Source organism: Lithobates pipiens, unplaced genomic scaffold (assembly GCF_037356315.1).
Source record: "Lithobates pipiens isolate NorthernLeopardFrog02 unplaced genomic scaffold, aLitPip1_a1.2 Scaffold_22, whole genome shotgun sequence".
Classification (NCBI taxonomy): Eukaryota; Metazoa; Chordata; class Amphibia; order Anura; family Ranidae; genus Lithobates; species Lithobates pipiens.
The window spans coordinates 303929342-303943429 of NW_027507784.1; the positions used below are offsets into that span (position 1 = coordinate 303929342).

The window sequence follows — 14088 nt, forward strand, 5'->3', positions numbered from 1 at the left end:
ACGCAAATAAAATTGTCTGTCTGTTTTTTGTTAGTTTTTTTGCCCCCAGAAATGGAGCTTTCTTTTGGTGGTATTTGACACCTCTGTGGCTTTTATTTTTTGCACTATAAACATGAATGGTTGTTTGTTTTGTTTTTTTACCATTTTTTTTTTTTTTTTTTTTTTTTTTACTTTCTGCTATAAAACAAACACATACAATAAAAATATGTAAAACGAATTTCTTTATCAATTTAGGCCAATATGTATTCTGCTAGGTAGGGGAAAGGGTTAATAGGACAATTGAGAGGTTAAATGTGGTGCCAACATGTGTTGCCATGTACTGTGTGTGCTTTTTTTACTAAGCAATGTGCTGTGCTTTGCAGGAAGAAAAATACAGCACATTGTTGCCGTTTGTTTACCTACACAGGGCTCCTTTTGGTAATGTCCGGAGTTGATGGTCGGGTTTTCGACAACCAATCAGCGGCAGGCAGCTGCTGATTAGTTGGTGCTGAAGCCAATCACTGGACAGTGGGGGCAGTATATCTACGGTGGGCAGTTCACAAGTGGTTAATTTACATCATCCCTTCTATTTGGGTATGTGACAGGAGGAGCCTTTAGTCCTCTGCTGCTGGTCACATGTTAAAAAAACTCTGGAATACAGAGTAAAAATTAATAATATCAATAAATAGTTTTCACTTGTCATACACACAGGTCCGTGTGTGTGTGTATATATATATATATATATATATATGACACCGGCACAATTTTCATACTTTTGGCTCTGTATGACATCAGAATAAAATTTAAATGAAACAATCCAAATGAATTTGAAGTGCAGACTTTCAGCTTTAGTTCAAGGGGTTGAACATAAATATCATCAAGTACAAATTTTAGGAACTGCAACCATTTGCGCACACACACACACACACACACACATTTTCAGGGGCTCAAATATAATTGGACAAATTAATATAATTATAAATAAAATGTTCATTAATTAATGGTTTCATAGTTACATAGTTAGTAAGGTTGACTAAAGACACCAGTCCATCCAGTTAAACCTGAGTGTGTGGGTGCGTGTCTACAATTATCCCTATTTATTTAAGGTACCCATATAGCGCCATCAATTTATAAGCAACCAGCCAACACGTCCGCTGGCTGGCCGAAGACCCGAACAAAGCCAATGCTTTGGATCTAGTAACCTGGAAGCAATGTCATGACCTCACTTCCCAGACTACTCGCATCTTAAAGGTGCCAGTTTTAGAAAAGAGAAAGTATTCAAAAATGCTGATCTTGGCGTTTTTTTTGAATACTTTCAAGTGCAGTGGAGGGGTTTGGAGTCTTATAGACCCCGATCCCTCCATCAAGAGTACCTGTCACTGAATATTACTGCCACAAGGGATATTTGTCCCTCCAGCATGTGTCTTAGAATAAGAAGGGAGGTGAAGCCGCCATTAATCTACATTTAATATCCTGCCCCCATTGTGTTTAGCTGGTTAGTGCGTATGGAGGAGGGAGTGGGCTGTCATTTACTGCTGTGTATACTTCCCATGTGTGAGTCTATAGTCACATGGACTGCATAGAAACTCATTGTAAATTGAGCATGTGCAGAGTTGCCACCACAGCTGCAAAATCCCTAGCTGAATGGATCAACCAGTGTTTTTTTTTTTTTTTTTTTTGCAGAACACAATAAGCACGTCCCTAGGGAGTATTTAACCCTTTGATCGCCCCGTCCCACTAAAAATCGCAAGATCGCTGCTATTACCAGTGTAAAAATATAAACAAAAATCCCTAAATCTATCCTGTAGTTTGTAGACTCGATAACTTTTGTGCAAACCAATCCATATATGCTTATTGTGGTGGGTGTTTGTATTTTTTTATTTGCACTATTAAAAAAAAAAAAATAATCAAGGCAATCAAATACCACTTAAATAAAGCTCTATTTGTCTGGAAAAAAATACACCAATTTTATTTGGGTACAACATCGCATGACTGCGCAATTGTCAGTTAAAGCAACGCAGTGCCGTATCGCAAAAAAATGGCCTGGTCAAGAAGTGGGTAAAACCTTCCGGAGCTGAAGTGGGTTAAACCAGTCCTTGGTTCCCATCTTTTTAAAGCTTAATGGAAAAAAACTTCACACCAACCTATAAAACCCTACAAAGTCTTAGTAGTTCTGTGTGTGAAAGCCTGGGAGAGCTCTGGCTGGGTTAGATGGGTCAGCGGCGGCTGTGGCGCGATGTTCGCTGTGCACTAATGACTCGTTCCTTGCTGGAAGCGTCCTTGGGATGGCGGGTGATAATGAAATGCACAGGGGCTCCATGCAGCTTTATAGGACTGGCTTCAAGGGTAGACAGTGACAGGCCTCAAAATGCTTAGGGCCACATAATCCTCATCATGCTAACGAATGAGGTTGGAGGGTTCATATTTTTGAAACAGCCAACGGTTTTACATTTTAAAGTGAGAGCCGCAGAAACCCTTTTTGCGAGTAATGAGAGAGGGCTTGACTTTTGTTTCTCTTCTGTTTGTGACCCTCGGGGTGTATCTCCCTTCTTGCACAGTCTTTGCCAACTCCTTGATCCCTTTGGGGGTTGGAGCTTCATACATCAGTGGCGTCGGATTCTTGGCCCCCACCAACCTAAATTGCGCCCTTAGCTATCATGTTAATGTGACATTATCAGCTGCCTCCTATCTAATACCAGATTTCCCTTTCAGAACAAGAAAATTCCATAGGAGAGGTTCCAAAGTGCATTGGCGCTCTGTCACCTTTCTGTGCATATTTCACATTCTGGGGAGCAGCTAAAGTGTTGCATTTCTCCCCTCTGTTGCTTGTCAACAGCAGCGGCAGGCACTTCAGTGCTGCTCTTGCAGTAGAGATGCTTGCATGGTCCCGACATGTTAATCCTCCTCCTGCAGCACCAGAGAGTGTCAAGCCAGTTTGATAACGGATAGGGCATAAACAAGAAGCCAGGTAGAAGGTGGCGATTCTGGCTTGCATATTTCTCCTGCATGCGATTGGGGTCTGTGACGACTGGCTTTTGTGTGTGTTGGGCTGGGTTTGTATTCCCACAAGTGTATGGCAATGCAAAACCTGCTTGAGAGAGGGAGAAGGTCTACTGCAGATCAGATACTTTGGAAAGTACAGAGTACCAAGAACAATTTTTATAGTGCTATTTTGTTGGCATATTGTCAAGGAATAGGGGTTCTAGGAATACCGGAGCAGTTGCTGAGGCTGCTCCCCTTGTATCCACACCCAAAAACATTTGGTTATATAGACTATCTCTGTACTTGACAGAAACTACCCAGAAAAAAATTACAAATGATTTAACCACTTCCCGACTGGCGCACGACTATGTACATCGGCAGAATGGCACGGGCAGACAAACTGGCGTACAGGTACGTCCAGTTGAAATTGCCGCCCTGCCATCGCGTTCGCGTGTCGGTCGGGACCCCTGTGAGTCCGGTCGCGGGTCCTGCGGACTCGATCTCCGCAGGGATACCCGCGATTGGCATCTCCCTGTTCAGCCTCCCCGTGAGACTATGTAAACGGCATCTTCCCGTTCTGCCTAGCAACAAGTGACACTGATCTCTGCTCCCTGTGATTGGAGCAGAGATCAGTGTTCACTAGCACACAGCCACGCCCCCCACAGTTAGTAACACGCCCCTAGGACACACTTAACCACTACACTGCCACCCCCTGGTTAACCCCTTCACTGCCAGCGTCATTTACACAGGAATCCGTGCATTTGTATAGCACTGATTGCTGTATAAATGACAATGGTCCTAAAAATGTGTCAAAAATGTCTGTGTCCGCCATAAAAAATACTATTAAAAAAAAAATTAATAAATGATTTTTTATTTTTTTTTACCAAAAATGTGTAGAAGAATACGTATCAGCCTAAATTGAGGGAAAAACGTTTTTTTATATATATTTTTGGGGGATATTTATTATAGCAAAAAGTTAAAAATGTTTTTTTTTTTTTTGTTTGTTTTTTGTTTTTTTTTCAAAATTGTCGCAGAGGTGATCAAATGCCACCAAAAAGCACTATTTGTGGGAAAAAAAGGACGTCAATTTTGTTTGGGAGCCACGTCACACGACCGCGCAATTGTCAGTTAAAGCGGCTCAGTGCCGAATCGCAAAAAGTGGTCTGGTCTTAAGCCAGATGGGGCGCAAATGAACTATTTTTTTCATATTACTGGGTTTAGTAACACTTTTTAAAGTGAAACCTTGATCAGAAAATTAAATCCTGCTAGATCAATTCAGGCCGACCCATTTTGCAGGTATAGCTCTGTAAAACATTTAAAAATGAGTGCCTATATCAGTGATGGTAAACCTTGGCACTCCAGATGTTTTGGAACTACATTTCCCATGATGCTCTGGTACCTTACATTGTAGTGGAGCATCATGGGAAATGTAGTTCCAAAACATCTGGGGTGCCAAGGTTCGCCATCACTGGCCTATATGGTTTAAAATTCAATAATACACGGTCTCGCCCTGCTCTGCAAATGCTCAGTTATTCTTTGTTTTAGGTACTGTGCCAAAATTTAGAAACCGAACTGATGACAGTCTAAAGATTTACTGCTGCTCTAGACTTCAGCAACACGACAGCCTCCGGCAAGAAGATACCGGAACAATGCTGGAGGCAATTTACAGCAAACACTAATTTTGATGGCATAATTGTTAATGTGGAATGTTCCTTTAAAAAAAAAGTATGTGTGTATGTATATATATATATATATATATATATATATATATATATATATATATATATATATATATATATATATATATTCTATCCTATCTATCTCATTTTGTTATGGTTAAAATTCCACTTTAGAACAGCCTATGGTCTGTACATGGAGCATGCGAATACGCCTGAGATCATCCTTACAATCCAGGGATTTAAATGAGAGCAGAGGCTCTCGTGACTCTCCTCATTGGCTCAGACACATGGCAATCGCAACCAGTGAGGAGGGGGCAGGGTTCGGGAGCGAGCACGCATAGGTGCCCCCATAGCAATCGGCTTGCTATGGGGGCACTCGGCGGGAGGGAGGAGCCAGGAGCGCCAACGGGCGGGACCCCAAGAAGAGGAGGATTGGGGATGCTCTGTGCAAAACCACTGCACATATCAGGTAAGTATAATGTTTGTAAAAGGTTTTTATTAAAAAAAAATAACAATCAAGTTAAATCGTCATCGTTGTCCACACCAGGGGGAAATGTGAAATGGAGCTGAAGTTGCTACCTACTGAGAGGAGACTCGTGAAATAGAATTGACACTGATTCAGAATTGTCTTGTAAAAATCTCCCTTGCTTTAGGGGGGGCAGAGTTGGTGTGCTTTTTGGGGGGGGGGGGGGGGTCAGAGTTGGCACTTGCTATAGATACACAAGGGGGCAGGGGAATTTCTAAGGTTCAATATGTTGCACTGTTAAAAATTCTATGCTGTGATTTGTTGTGTGTGTTTTTTTTTTTTTTTTTTTTTTTTTTTTTATATGTACGGTATTTCTTTTTCTTGCAGATGACCTCCTCAGTAACCTCGTGCACACCCCTGCCCTGGCTAAGCAACTGAGCCAACCCCCACCAAGCCTGGAGGCAGAGAGCGAGCGTATCTGTGCTCTGGCCCTGGAGTGCCTCTCTCACCTCTTCAGCTGGATCCCTCTTTCCGCCAGCATCACCCCTTCTCTCCTCACCACCATCTTTCACTTTGCCCGCCTGGGTTGTGATGCCCGCTCGCGAAGGACTCCTACTGTTACCACCACCTCTTCTGCCACTCTAAATGGCGGGAGCAGCAGCCCTCCTCTTCCCTTTACACTGCCCAGCTCACAGACTGACCGTGACCGGCTGGGAGTGTTGGCGATGTCTTGCATTAATGAACTCATGTGCAAGAACTGTGTTCCCCTGGAGTTCCAGGAATACCTGTTACGAGTGTGCCAGCAGACCTTCTATCTCCTGCAGAGGATTACACGGGAGACGAACGCACACAGTGTGCGCAACCGCCTGGAGGAGCTGGATGAGAGGTAGGCCGCGGCTTTACAGATGTACACTTGAGAAGACTCCAAGGCAGAGTACAAAATCCACTAATCACGTTAACTGGGTCACCTTATTTATTTGGAGCATAAAGTAATGCTCCCCAGTTTACAGGCCTGTATTAGAAACTGGAGCCTCATCTGCTTCAATGGTACTGAAAAAAACGAACCATGCTGTATTTACAAGGCTTCTAATTAGTAATACTAAACAATATCTCTATTCGTCCTGTAACCTATCTTACATGAAATTTGTTTCTCTGCCTCCTTGTAACATCTTCCATGAGCTTCCGAACCTCTCGTTTTCACTCTCACTTCTGTTTATTTGGAACCAGCAGCAAATGTTACACTACACATCCCATGGTCCATCTCTGGAGTTAGCAGGGTGGTTGTTCATACATATAGTGGGACCATGGAGAATGAATGTACCCACCCTCTAACAGGATGCTTGGAGGAGTTTGGAAGCAATAGAATGTACTTTTTATTTTTTGTGTTGGTGTTACTAAATCCACAACAGTAAAATCAGTCTGTATATGCAGTAAAGCATGCTTGCTATACTCGCTATGGAACTGGTTAATCTTCCGCATTATGTAAAAGGCTGATCCTGTCTTCCCTGATCCTCCCCTTCTTCCACTGTCTCCAATCTATCTACTGATAGTGGAGCACCTTTGGGACACTCTGCACATGCTCAGTTTGGTGTGTGTTGCTAGAGAGGTGCCCCCCCCCCCCTCATTTTTTTTTGGAAGGGTACGTGTGATCAGCACGTGTCCAATCAGCACTGTACAGAGGGTAAGGGGTCCCGCAGCCTCATAGGACAGTCAGATGAGAATGAAAACTCCTGTCGGTGTCCAGCTGAGCACTGATTAAAGCTTCTAGGAGAAGTCATAAGACTGCTATTTACTGCTGATGAGAAAAGGTATTTAGCTGTTTATATTTGCTAAACTAATTGCATTTCCATGTAATGCAGGCATGTCCAAAGTCCGGCCCGCGGGCCAATCGCGGCCCACGGTCCGGTTTTGAACGGCCCTCCTGGTTATTTAAACATATACATCTTTTGTGGCCCCCGGCGATCTCCCAGCGCCGGGGTCACAAAAGATATATAGTCCTGCTGCCTCAGAGGGAGGAGGCAGGACGAGTGCCGTTCACACAGGAGGAGAATTTCCTGTTTACACGGCAGCTGTAATAGAAAGTCCCATCTCTGCCATTGGACGACTGTTCTGTCCATCAGAGGAGGCGGGACTTTCTCTTAAAGGGGCCGTTGTGTAAACAGGAAATTCTCCTGTAGGATGTGTTTGGCTCTCGTCCTGCCCTCCATGGCTGCACTGATGGTAATGGTGGCTGCATTCCTGGCAATTGCAATTGTGGGGCTGCATTCCTGGCAATGGTGACTGCATTCCTAGCAATGGTGGGTGAATTCCTGGCAATGGTGGGGCTGCGTTCCCGGCAATGGTGGGGCTGCGTTCCCGGCAATGGTGGGGCTGCGTTCCCGGCAATGGTGGGGCTGCGTTCCCGGCAATGGTGGGGCTGCGTTCCCGGCAATGGTGGGGCTGCGTTCCCGGCAATGGTGGGGCTGCGTTCCCGGCAATGGTGGGGCTGCGTTCCCGGCAATGGTGGGGCTGCGTTCCCGGCAATGGTGGGGCTGCGTTCCCGGCAATGGTGGGGCTGCGTTCCCGGCCATGGTGGGGCTGCGTTCCCGGCCATGGTGGGGCTGCGTTCCCGGCCATGGTGAGTGAATTTCTAGCAATGGTGGGCGCTGCGTTCCTAGCAATGGTGGGCGCTGCGTTCCTAGCAATGGTGGGCTCTGCGTTCCTGGCAATGGTGGGTCTGCAGATGGGCACTGGCCCTTATTTTTCTTCACAGTTCTTTATTTAAAATTTTAATTTTTTTTTTCCTGAAGCTTCCCTCTTAAAGTGAAGGTGCGTGTTATACGCCAATAAATACGGTGTATCCAAATAATACACTTGAGTTCATCTCTTCACCACACACAGCCACAAAGGCAAGAGAATTATTGTTGGGCAGTGTATTAGTGCTCGGACGAACAGACTTAGACCGAATTTTAATGATTCAAAGAATGTCAGGCAAAATGGTCGGCCCTCGCGCATGTTCAGTTCATCAAATCTGGCCCTCTTTGAAAAAAGTTTGGACATCCCTGGTTTATTGAGAATCACAGAATACAAACATAGTATGTACGGGTATCACAGTACAACAATAACGATGATAAAAAATAAGATCACAAGAACATACTTCCCAATTAACAGCAATTGAAGAATAGAAAAGCAATCAGGGGAATTGCGTACAATTTGAGTGGGGAAGGCCATTATAGCAAAACAAATATTTAGAACAGTTACATTGAACATAGAAACCTGAACAAAGAGCAATTCAGTAGTTGTGGGTCCCATCGAATCTCCGGTGCAGCCATCCACCCCAAATGGGATCACACTGTGGATGGTCGAGAGGTGATAATTTTTTGGTGCGATATGGGAGGAGATCCGATAGGGGCCAGTAAAGAAATCACAGTGTATATGTTATAGGTAATACAGTCGTAGGTATGTACGAAAGAAATGAGGGGGAGGGGAGATCAGCACTGGATTTCCCATAGGCGTAGGGGGGGGGGGGAGAGGTAACATAGAGGGATTAAAAGGGGAGCATAAATTGTAGGGTGTAATAGGGTAGAGTGTAATCGGTCATGCTCTCCCTGGGGAGAAAGTGGGGTAGGAGCGCAGAGGAAGGGTTAACAAATATCAGCCAAGGAAAAACCGTCCAGGGTAAATTAAGAAAGGGGTGTCCTGACCGTTAATAAATCACGTTAGGTAGGAGTGATAACGTTGGTAAGGGATTTAGAGGCACGGAAATGTATCCAGCAAGCCCATTTACGGGAAAATTGTTCATATCTGTCATACGCTTGATGAATTAGTCTTTCCATTTCCTCTATTTTATCTATCTGTCGAAGCCATTCCCCAATAGATGGAGGTGTTGCAGAGCACCAATGGCGTGGAATGCATTGAGTGGCTGCAGTAATCAAATGTGAGACTATCGAAGTATTATACGTTTTATTTGAAAGCGGTGTGTGGTGTAACAGGTATTGTGCTGGGGAGAATTCTGGATGATAGGTAGTGATGTTAATTATGGTTTCGTGCATCTCCTTCCAAAAGGGCTGGAGCATGGGGCAGTCCCACCATATGTGTAAGAAGTTGCCAAGTGGAGCATTGCAACGCCAACAGGATGGGGGGACATTTGAGAAGAATTTGTGAATTTTATCAGGTGTGCGGTACCACCTAGAGTAAATTTTGTATCGATTTTTCCTGTGCCGATACGTTAATAGACTGCTTGTGTATGTGTTCATATATCAAGGCCCATTGTTGTGTGGTCAAAGTAGACTGTAAGTCTGATTCCCAATGTTGTATAACGGGTTTCTGTGGGGTGAGGTCGGAGCTTAGTAGCTTTACAATAATTGAAATCACATGTTTTTGAGGTTCCAAGCTGGAACATAAGGATTCAAACGGAGTAAGGGCTGTATTCCAGTGTGATAATGGTTGCGTGGATGTAAAGAAGTGTCGGATTTGAAGAAATTTAAAAAATGGTAGGCATAGCTCAGGGAATTTTGCGACCATAGCAGGGTATGTCAACATCCTCCCCTGGTCGAAAAATTGGTAAGCTCTATAGAAGTTTCTGTTAAGGAAGTCTCTGGATCCATGAGCGGTAAGGTCCGGAGGAAAGTCTGGGTTCGAGGAAAGAGGAGTTAGTGGGCCATGAGGCATATTAATGTGAAGAGATTTACACGTTTGTCGGAGAGCACGAATGGTAGGGTATATTAAAGGGTGTTGGCAGCAAGATAGAGGAGTGGCCTGCTTGGAGATCCAAGGTAGATGGGATATGGGGAACGGGGCAAAAACGTTTTCCAATGGTATCCACGCTTTGTCTTTTTGATGCATATGCCAATCAACCACTCTGGCAAGGAGAGTCGCATTGTAATAGGTATGGAGATCAGGTAATCCCAGGCCTCCACATTGCTTGGGGAGAATGAGTTTGGCCCAACTCAGTCGGGGGGAGCGGTGCGACCAAAGGAAGTTTCTACATAAAGCTTTGTATGAGTGAAAAAAGGATTTGGGAATTGCTATAGGGATGGCCTGTAACAGATATAGTAATTTAGGGAGGACATTCATTTTCAGAATGGCTATTCTACCAAACCAGGAGAAAGGGCCTCCATGCCATTTTTGGAGATCTGCTTGAAGCCTAAGGAGTGCAGGGGCAAAATTGAGTTCATATAACCGCGACAGATCGGTGGGGATTTTAATCCCCAAATAAGTTAATGCATCAGTTTCCCAACAAAGGGAAAATTGAGGCGGCATTGCGATACTATTCTTGCAGGTAAAGATACATTTAAAGATTTCGATTTTTCAAAGTTTATTTTCAGGTTAGAGATTTTAGAAAAGACATCAAGGTCTTTCAATAGGTTTGGCAGAGTAGTGATGGGATCCGAAAGGTATAACATGATGTCATCAGCGTAAGCGGCAATTTTATATTGCTTGTTGTTTATGTTAATGCCTTGGATGGTTGGGTTTTCTCTAAGCATGCGGAGCAATGGTTCTAAGGTTAAAACAAAGATGATCTGTGAAAGTGGGCATCCCTGACGTGTACTATTAGTGATGGAGAAGGCGTTCGATAGGCGGCCATTGACTCGTATGCGAGCGGTGGGGGTGGAATATAAGATCGATATCATATGAGTCAGTCGCGAAGGGAGACCGATGTGCTGTAGGACAGATAACATGTAGTCCCATGCCTCCCTATCGAACGCCTTCTCAGCATCCAACAATAAAAAGAAACCCTTGCTCTGGGATGTGGTCAACCAATGATGTATATTTAGGGTCTTGGTGGTGTTGTCCCTAGCTTCCCTGCCGGGGACAAAACCTACTTGATCAGTCGATACAATGTGGGGAAGTAGGGGCATTATGTGGTTCGCTAGAATTTTAGCATATAACTTAATGTCCACATTGAGTAGGGAAATAGGGCGGTAGTTAGGGATCAGAAAATATATATTTTTTTATATACTCTTGTCCATTTTGCCTCTAAAGTCCGATCTAGGGCCATCTTTGGACCTCTTTTTTTTTTTTTTTTTTCAAAAATGTACACCTAAATACGGATGTGGCTTTAGGAGTCTTACCAGTTACTGACCCCTTGCCTGGATAATGGATTACTCTTCTTATTATTGCCTGCCCTGACCCTTGCCTGGGCAACATACTGCCACTGCCAGCTGCTTACCTGCCCTGACTACTGCAAGCTTGGAGTCCAGCCAGTCACTAGTCCTGGCCCTTACTGCATATGGTACCTGCCTTGAACCCTTTCCACAGAGCAAAGCCATATGACATGTTATGGGAAATCACTCTGAGGGTTGCTGGACAGCATCCGGGTCCTGTGAATATAGCATTGCACCTCAAAGAGTCCATCCTTATTTCTGTTTTTCACCTCTTCTTAAAGTGAAATTCCTCTTTCATTTGCAACTCCAAATCGTGTGGGCATTACTTAAGGCAGGCATGTCCAAAGTCCGGCCCGCGGGCCAATCGCGGCCCGCGGTCCGGTTTTGAACGGCCCGCCTGGTTATTTAAACATATACATCTTTTGTGGCCCCCGGCGATCTCCCAGCGCCGGGGTCACAAAAGATATATAGTCCTGCTGCCTCAGAGGGAGGAGGCAGGACGAGTGCCGTTCACACAGGAGGAGAATTTCCTGTTTACACGGCAGCTGTAATAGAAAGTCCCATCTCTGCCATTGGACGACTGTTCTGTCCATCAGAGGAGGCGGGAGTTTCTCTTAAAGGGGCCGTTGTGTAAACAGGAAATTCTCCTGTAGGATGTGTTTGGCTCTCGTCTTGCCCTCCATGGCTGCACTGATGGTAATGGTGGCTGCATTCCTGGCAATTGCAATTGTGGGGCTGCGTTCCCGTCAATGGTGGGGGCTGCGTTCCCGTCAATGGTGGGGGCTGCGTTCCCGTCAATGGTGGGGGCTGCGTTCCCGTCAATGGTGGGGCTGCGTTCCCGGCAATGGTGGGGCTGCGTTCCCGGCAATGGTGGGGCTGCGTTCCCGGCAATGGTGGGGCTGCGTTCCCGGCAATGGTGGGGCTGCGTTCCCGGCAATGGTGGGGCTGCGTTCCCGGCAATGGTGGGGCTGCGTTCCCGGCAATGGTGGGGCTGCGTTCCCGGCAATGGTGAGTGAATTTCTAGCAATGGTGGGCGCTGCGTTCCTGGCAATGGTGGGCGCTGCGTTCCTGGCAATGGTGGGCGCTGCGTTCCTGGCAATGGTGGGTCTGCAGATGGGCACTGGCCCTTATTTTTCTTCAGTTCCTGGCAATGGTGGGCGCTGCGTTCCTGGCAATGGTGGGCGCTGCGTTCCTGGCAATGGTGGGTCTGCAGATGGGCACTGGCCCTTATTTTTCTTCACAGTTCTTTATTTAAAATTTTAATTTTTTTTTTTCCTGAAGCTTCCCTCTTAAAGTGAAGGTGCGTGTTATACGCCAATAAATACGGTGTATCCAAATAATACACTTGAGTTCATCTCTTCACCACACACAGCCACAAAGGCAAGAGAATTATTGTTGGGCAGTGTATTAGTGCTCGGACGAACAGACTTAGACCGAATTTTAATGATTCAAAGAATGTCAGGCAAAATGGTCGGCTCTCGCGCATGTTCAGTTCATCAAATCTGGCCCTCTTTGAAAAAAGTTTGGACATCCCTGATGTAATGTGTACTGTAGGAGACCAGATTAGTGAATGCAGGCTCCTGGGTTTAGTAACACTTTAAGAATAAACACTTGAATATTGAGCTCTCCTGCTGAGCCTTCTATTTCTGCATTCACCTGCAATAGCCCTGAAAACAAGCCCTGGGTAAGTATCATTTTCTGTATGTGCAGAGGAACCTATTCCTCTCCCCCCTCAGTGGACAGAGTACAGGCTCACTAGAATGCTGGTGCAGACACATATTTTGGCTGTCTGATTTAGGAGATCCGACTAATCTGCAGAGCCCCCAGCTACAGAAAAAGAGGTTCTATTTGGGAATCCAAACAACCCTTTTCATCAGAAACCATTCCTGAGATCAGCGTTTTTCATTAAACAAGCCTGTGCGTGTTTAAGGTTACGTTTCAGACCTTACAGATATGTTGGACACTGGGGATCTGGCAGCCTCGTATTTCAGTCGAGTTGGTTTTTCTCTAGCCCCCAGACCTGGAGTAATTGCCTCCTTCGGGCATTCTCTTTTGACATCAAAGTATTTGGTGGTTGGTCTTTCCCATTGACAGAGGGCCAAACAGATTTATCTCAAAATACATGCCCAACAAGATGACTTTTTCCTTTTTAAGCGTGATATTAAACCCAAAAACCAAACATTTTATTATATTGTAGCTTAGCAATCCTTAGATGTGATGGCTGCACTTGTTTACTTTTTATTGCTTTTTTTCATGTGTCCTCTCATGATCCAGCCAGTAAGTTTGTTGTTTTTTCAAAAGAGCAAGCTCTCATGTAGATGTATTACTTTACAAGGAGAACAACCATTTACCACTGACAGGGGAGCGTATAATGTTTAGTTTTTATTAATGTAAAAATCTTTTATCCTAAAAGTTTAAAGTGAAAAAACAGTTTGCTGTAACTTATAACGTATAAGCTGGAGTTCAGCTTCAGCTTGTCAGTGTATCTAAATCTGGTATTACCTCTAAGGCTGGCCATCGATGGAGCAACACGTGGTTGCGTGAAAGAAATGTGCTTGATTTTCCCCCATTAACACCGATGGTGAAAGCTGTCCCCGCCAGGAGAACACAGTGATTATTGCTAGTGGCTATAACAGCTGATGGCAATAATCGCATTTAAAATCCGACAGCCTGGTTGATCCATCTATCATGGTACATTCAGCCAACCCATAGTTTGAATCCTGCTGAATTAGCAGAGATTCTAACCGTCTATGGCTGGCTTTACGCTCCCCTCCCCCCTAGACTGACAATGCTGCTGTCCAAAGGTGCCCACTGTGCTCCTTCATCCAGAGTGGGGGCACTGTAATACAGGAGTTTTTACTGGTCATATCACCAGATGAAAACAAAGTGAAAAAAG

At 44.9% G+C, this 14088-nt stretch overlaps 1 protein-coding gene across 1 annotated transcript in view; it reads left to right on the plus strand.

Annotated features, from left to right (window-relative positions):
* XPO6 (exportin 6) overlaps positions 1–14088 on the plus strand; it is a 107168-nt gene that overhangs the window by 48700 nt on the left and 44380 nt on the right. Inside the window, exon 7 of the mRNA XM_077449290.1 lies at positions 5494–5992. Within this exon, the coding sequence (XP_077305416.1) occupies positions 5494–5992 (499 nt within the window). The remainder of the gene's footprint in view (positions 1–5493; positions 5993–14088) is intronic.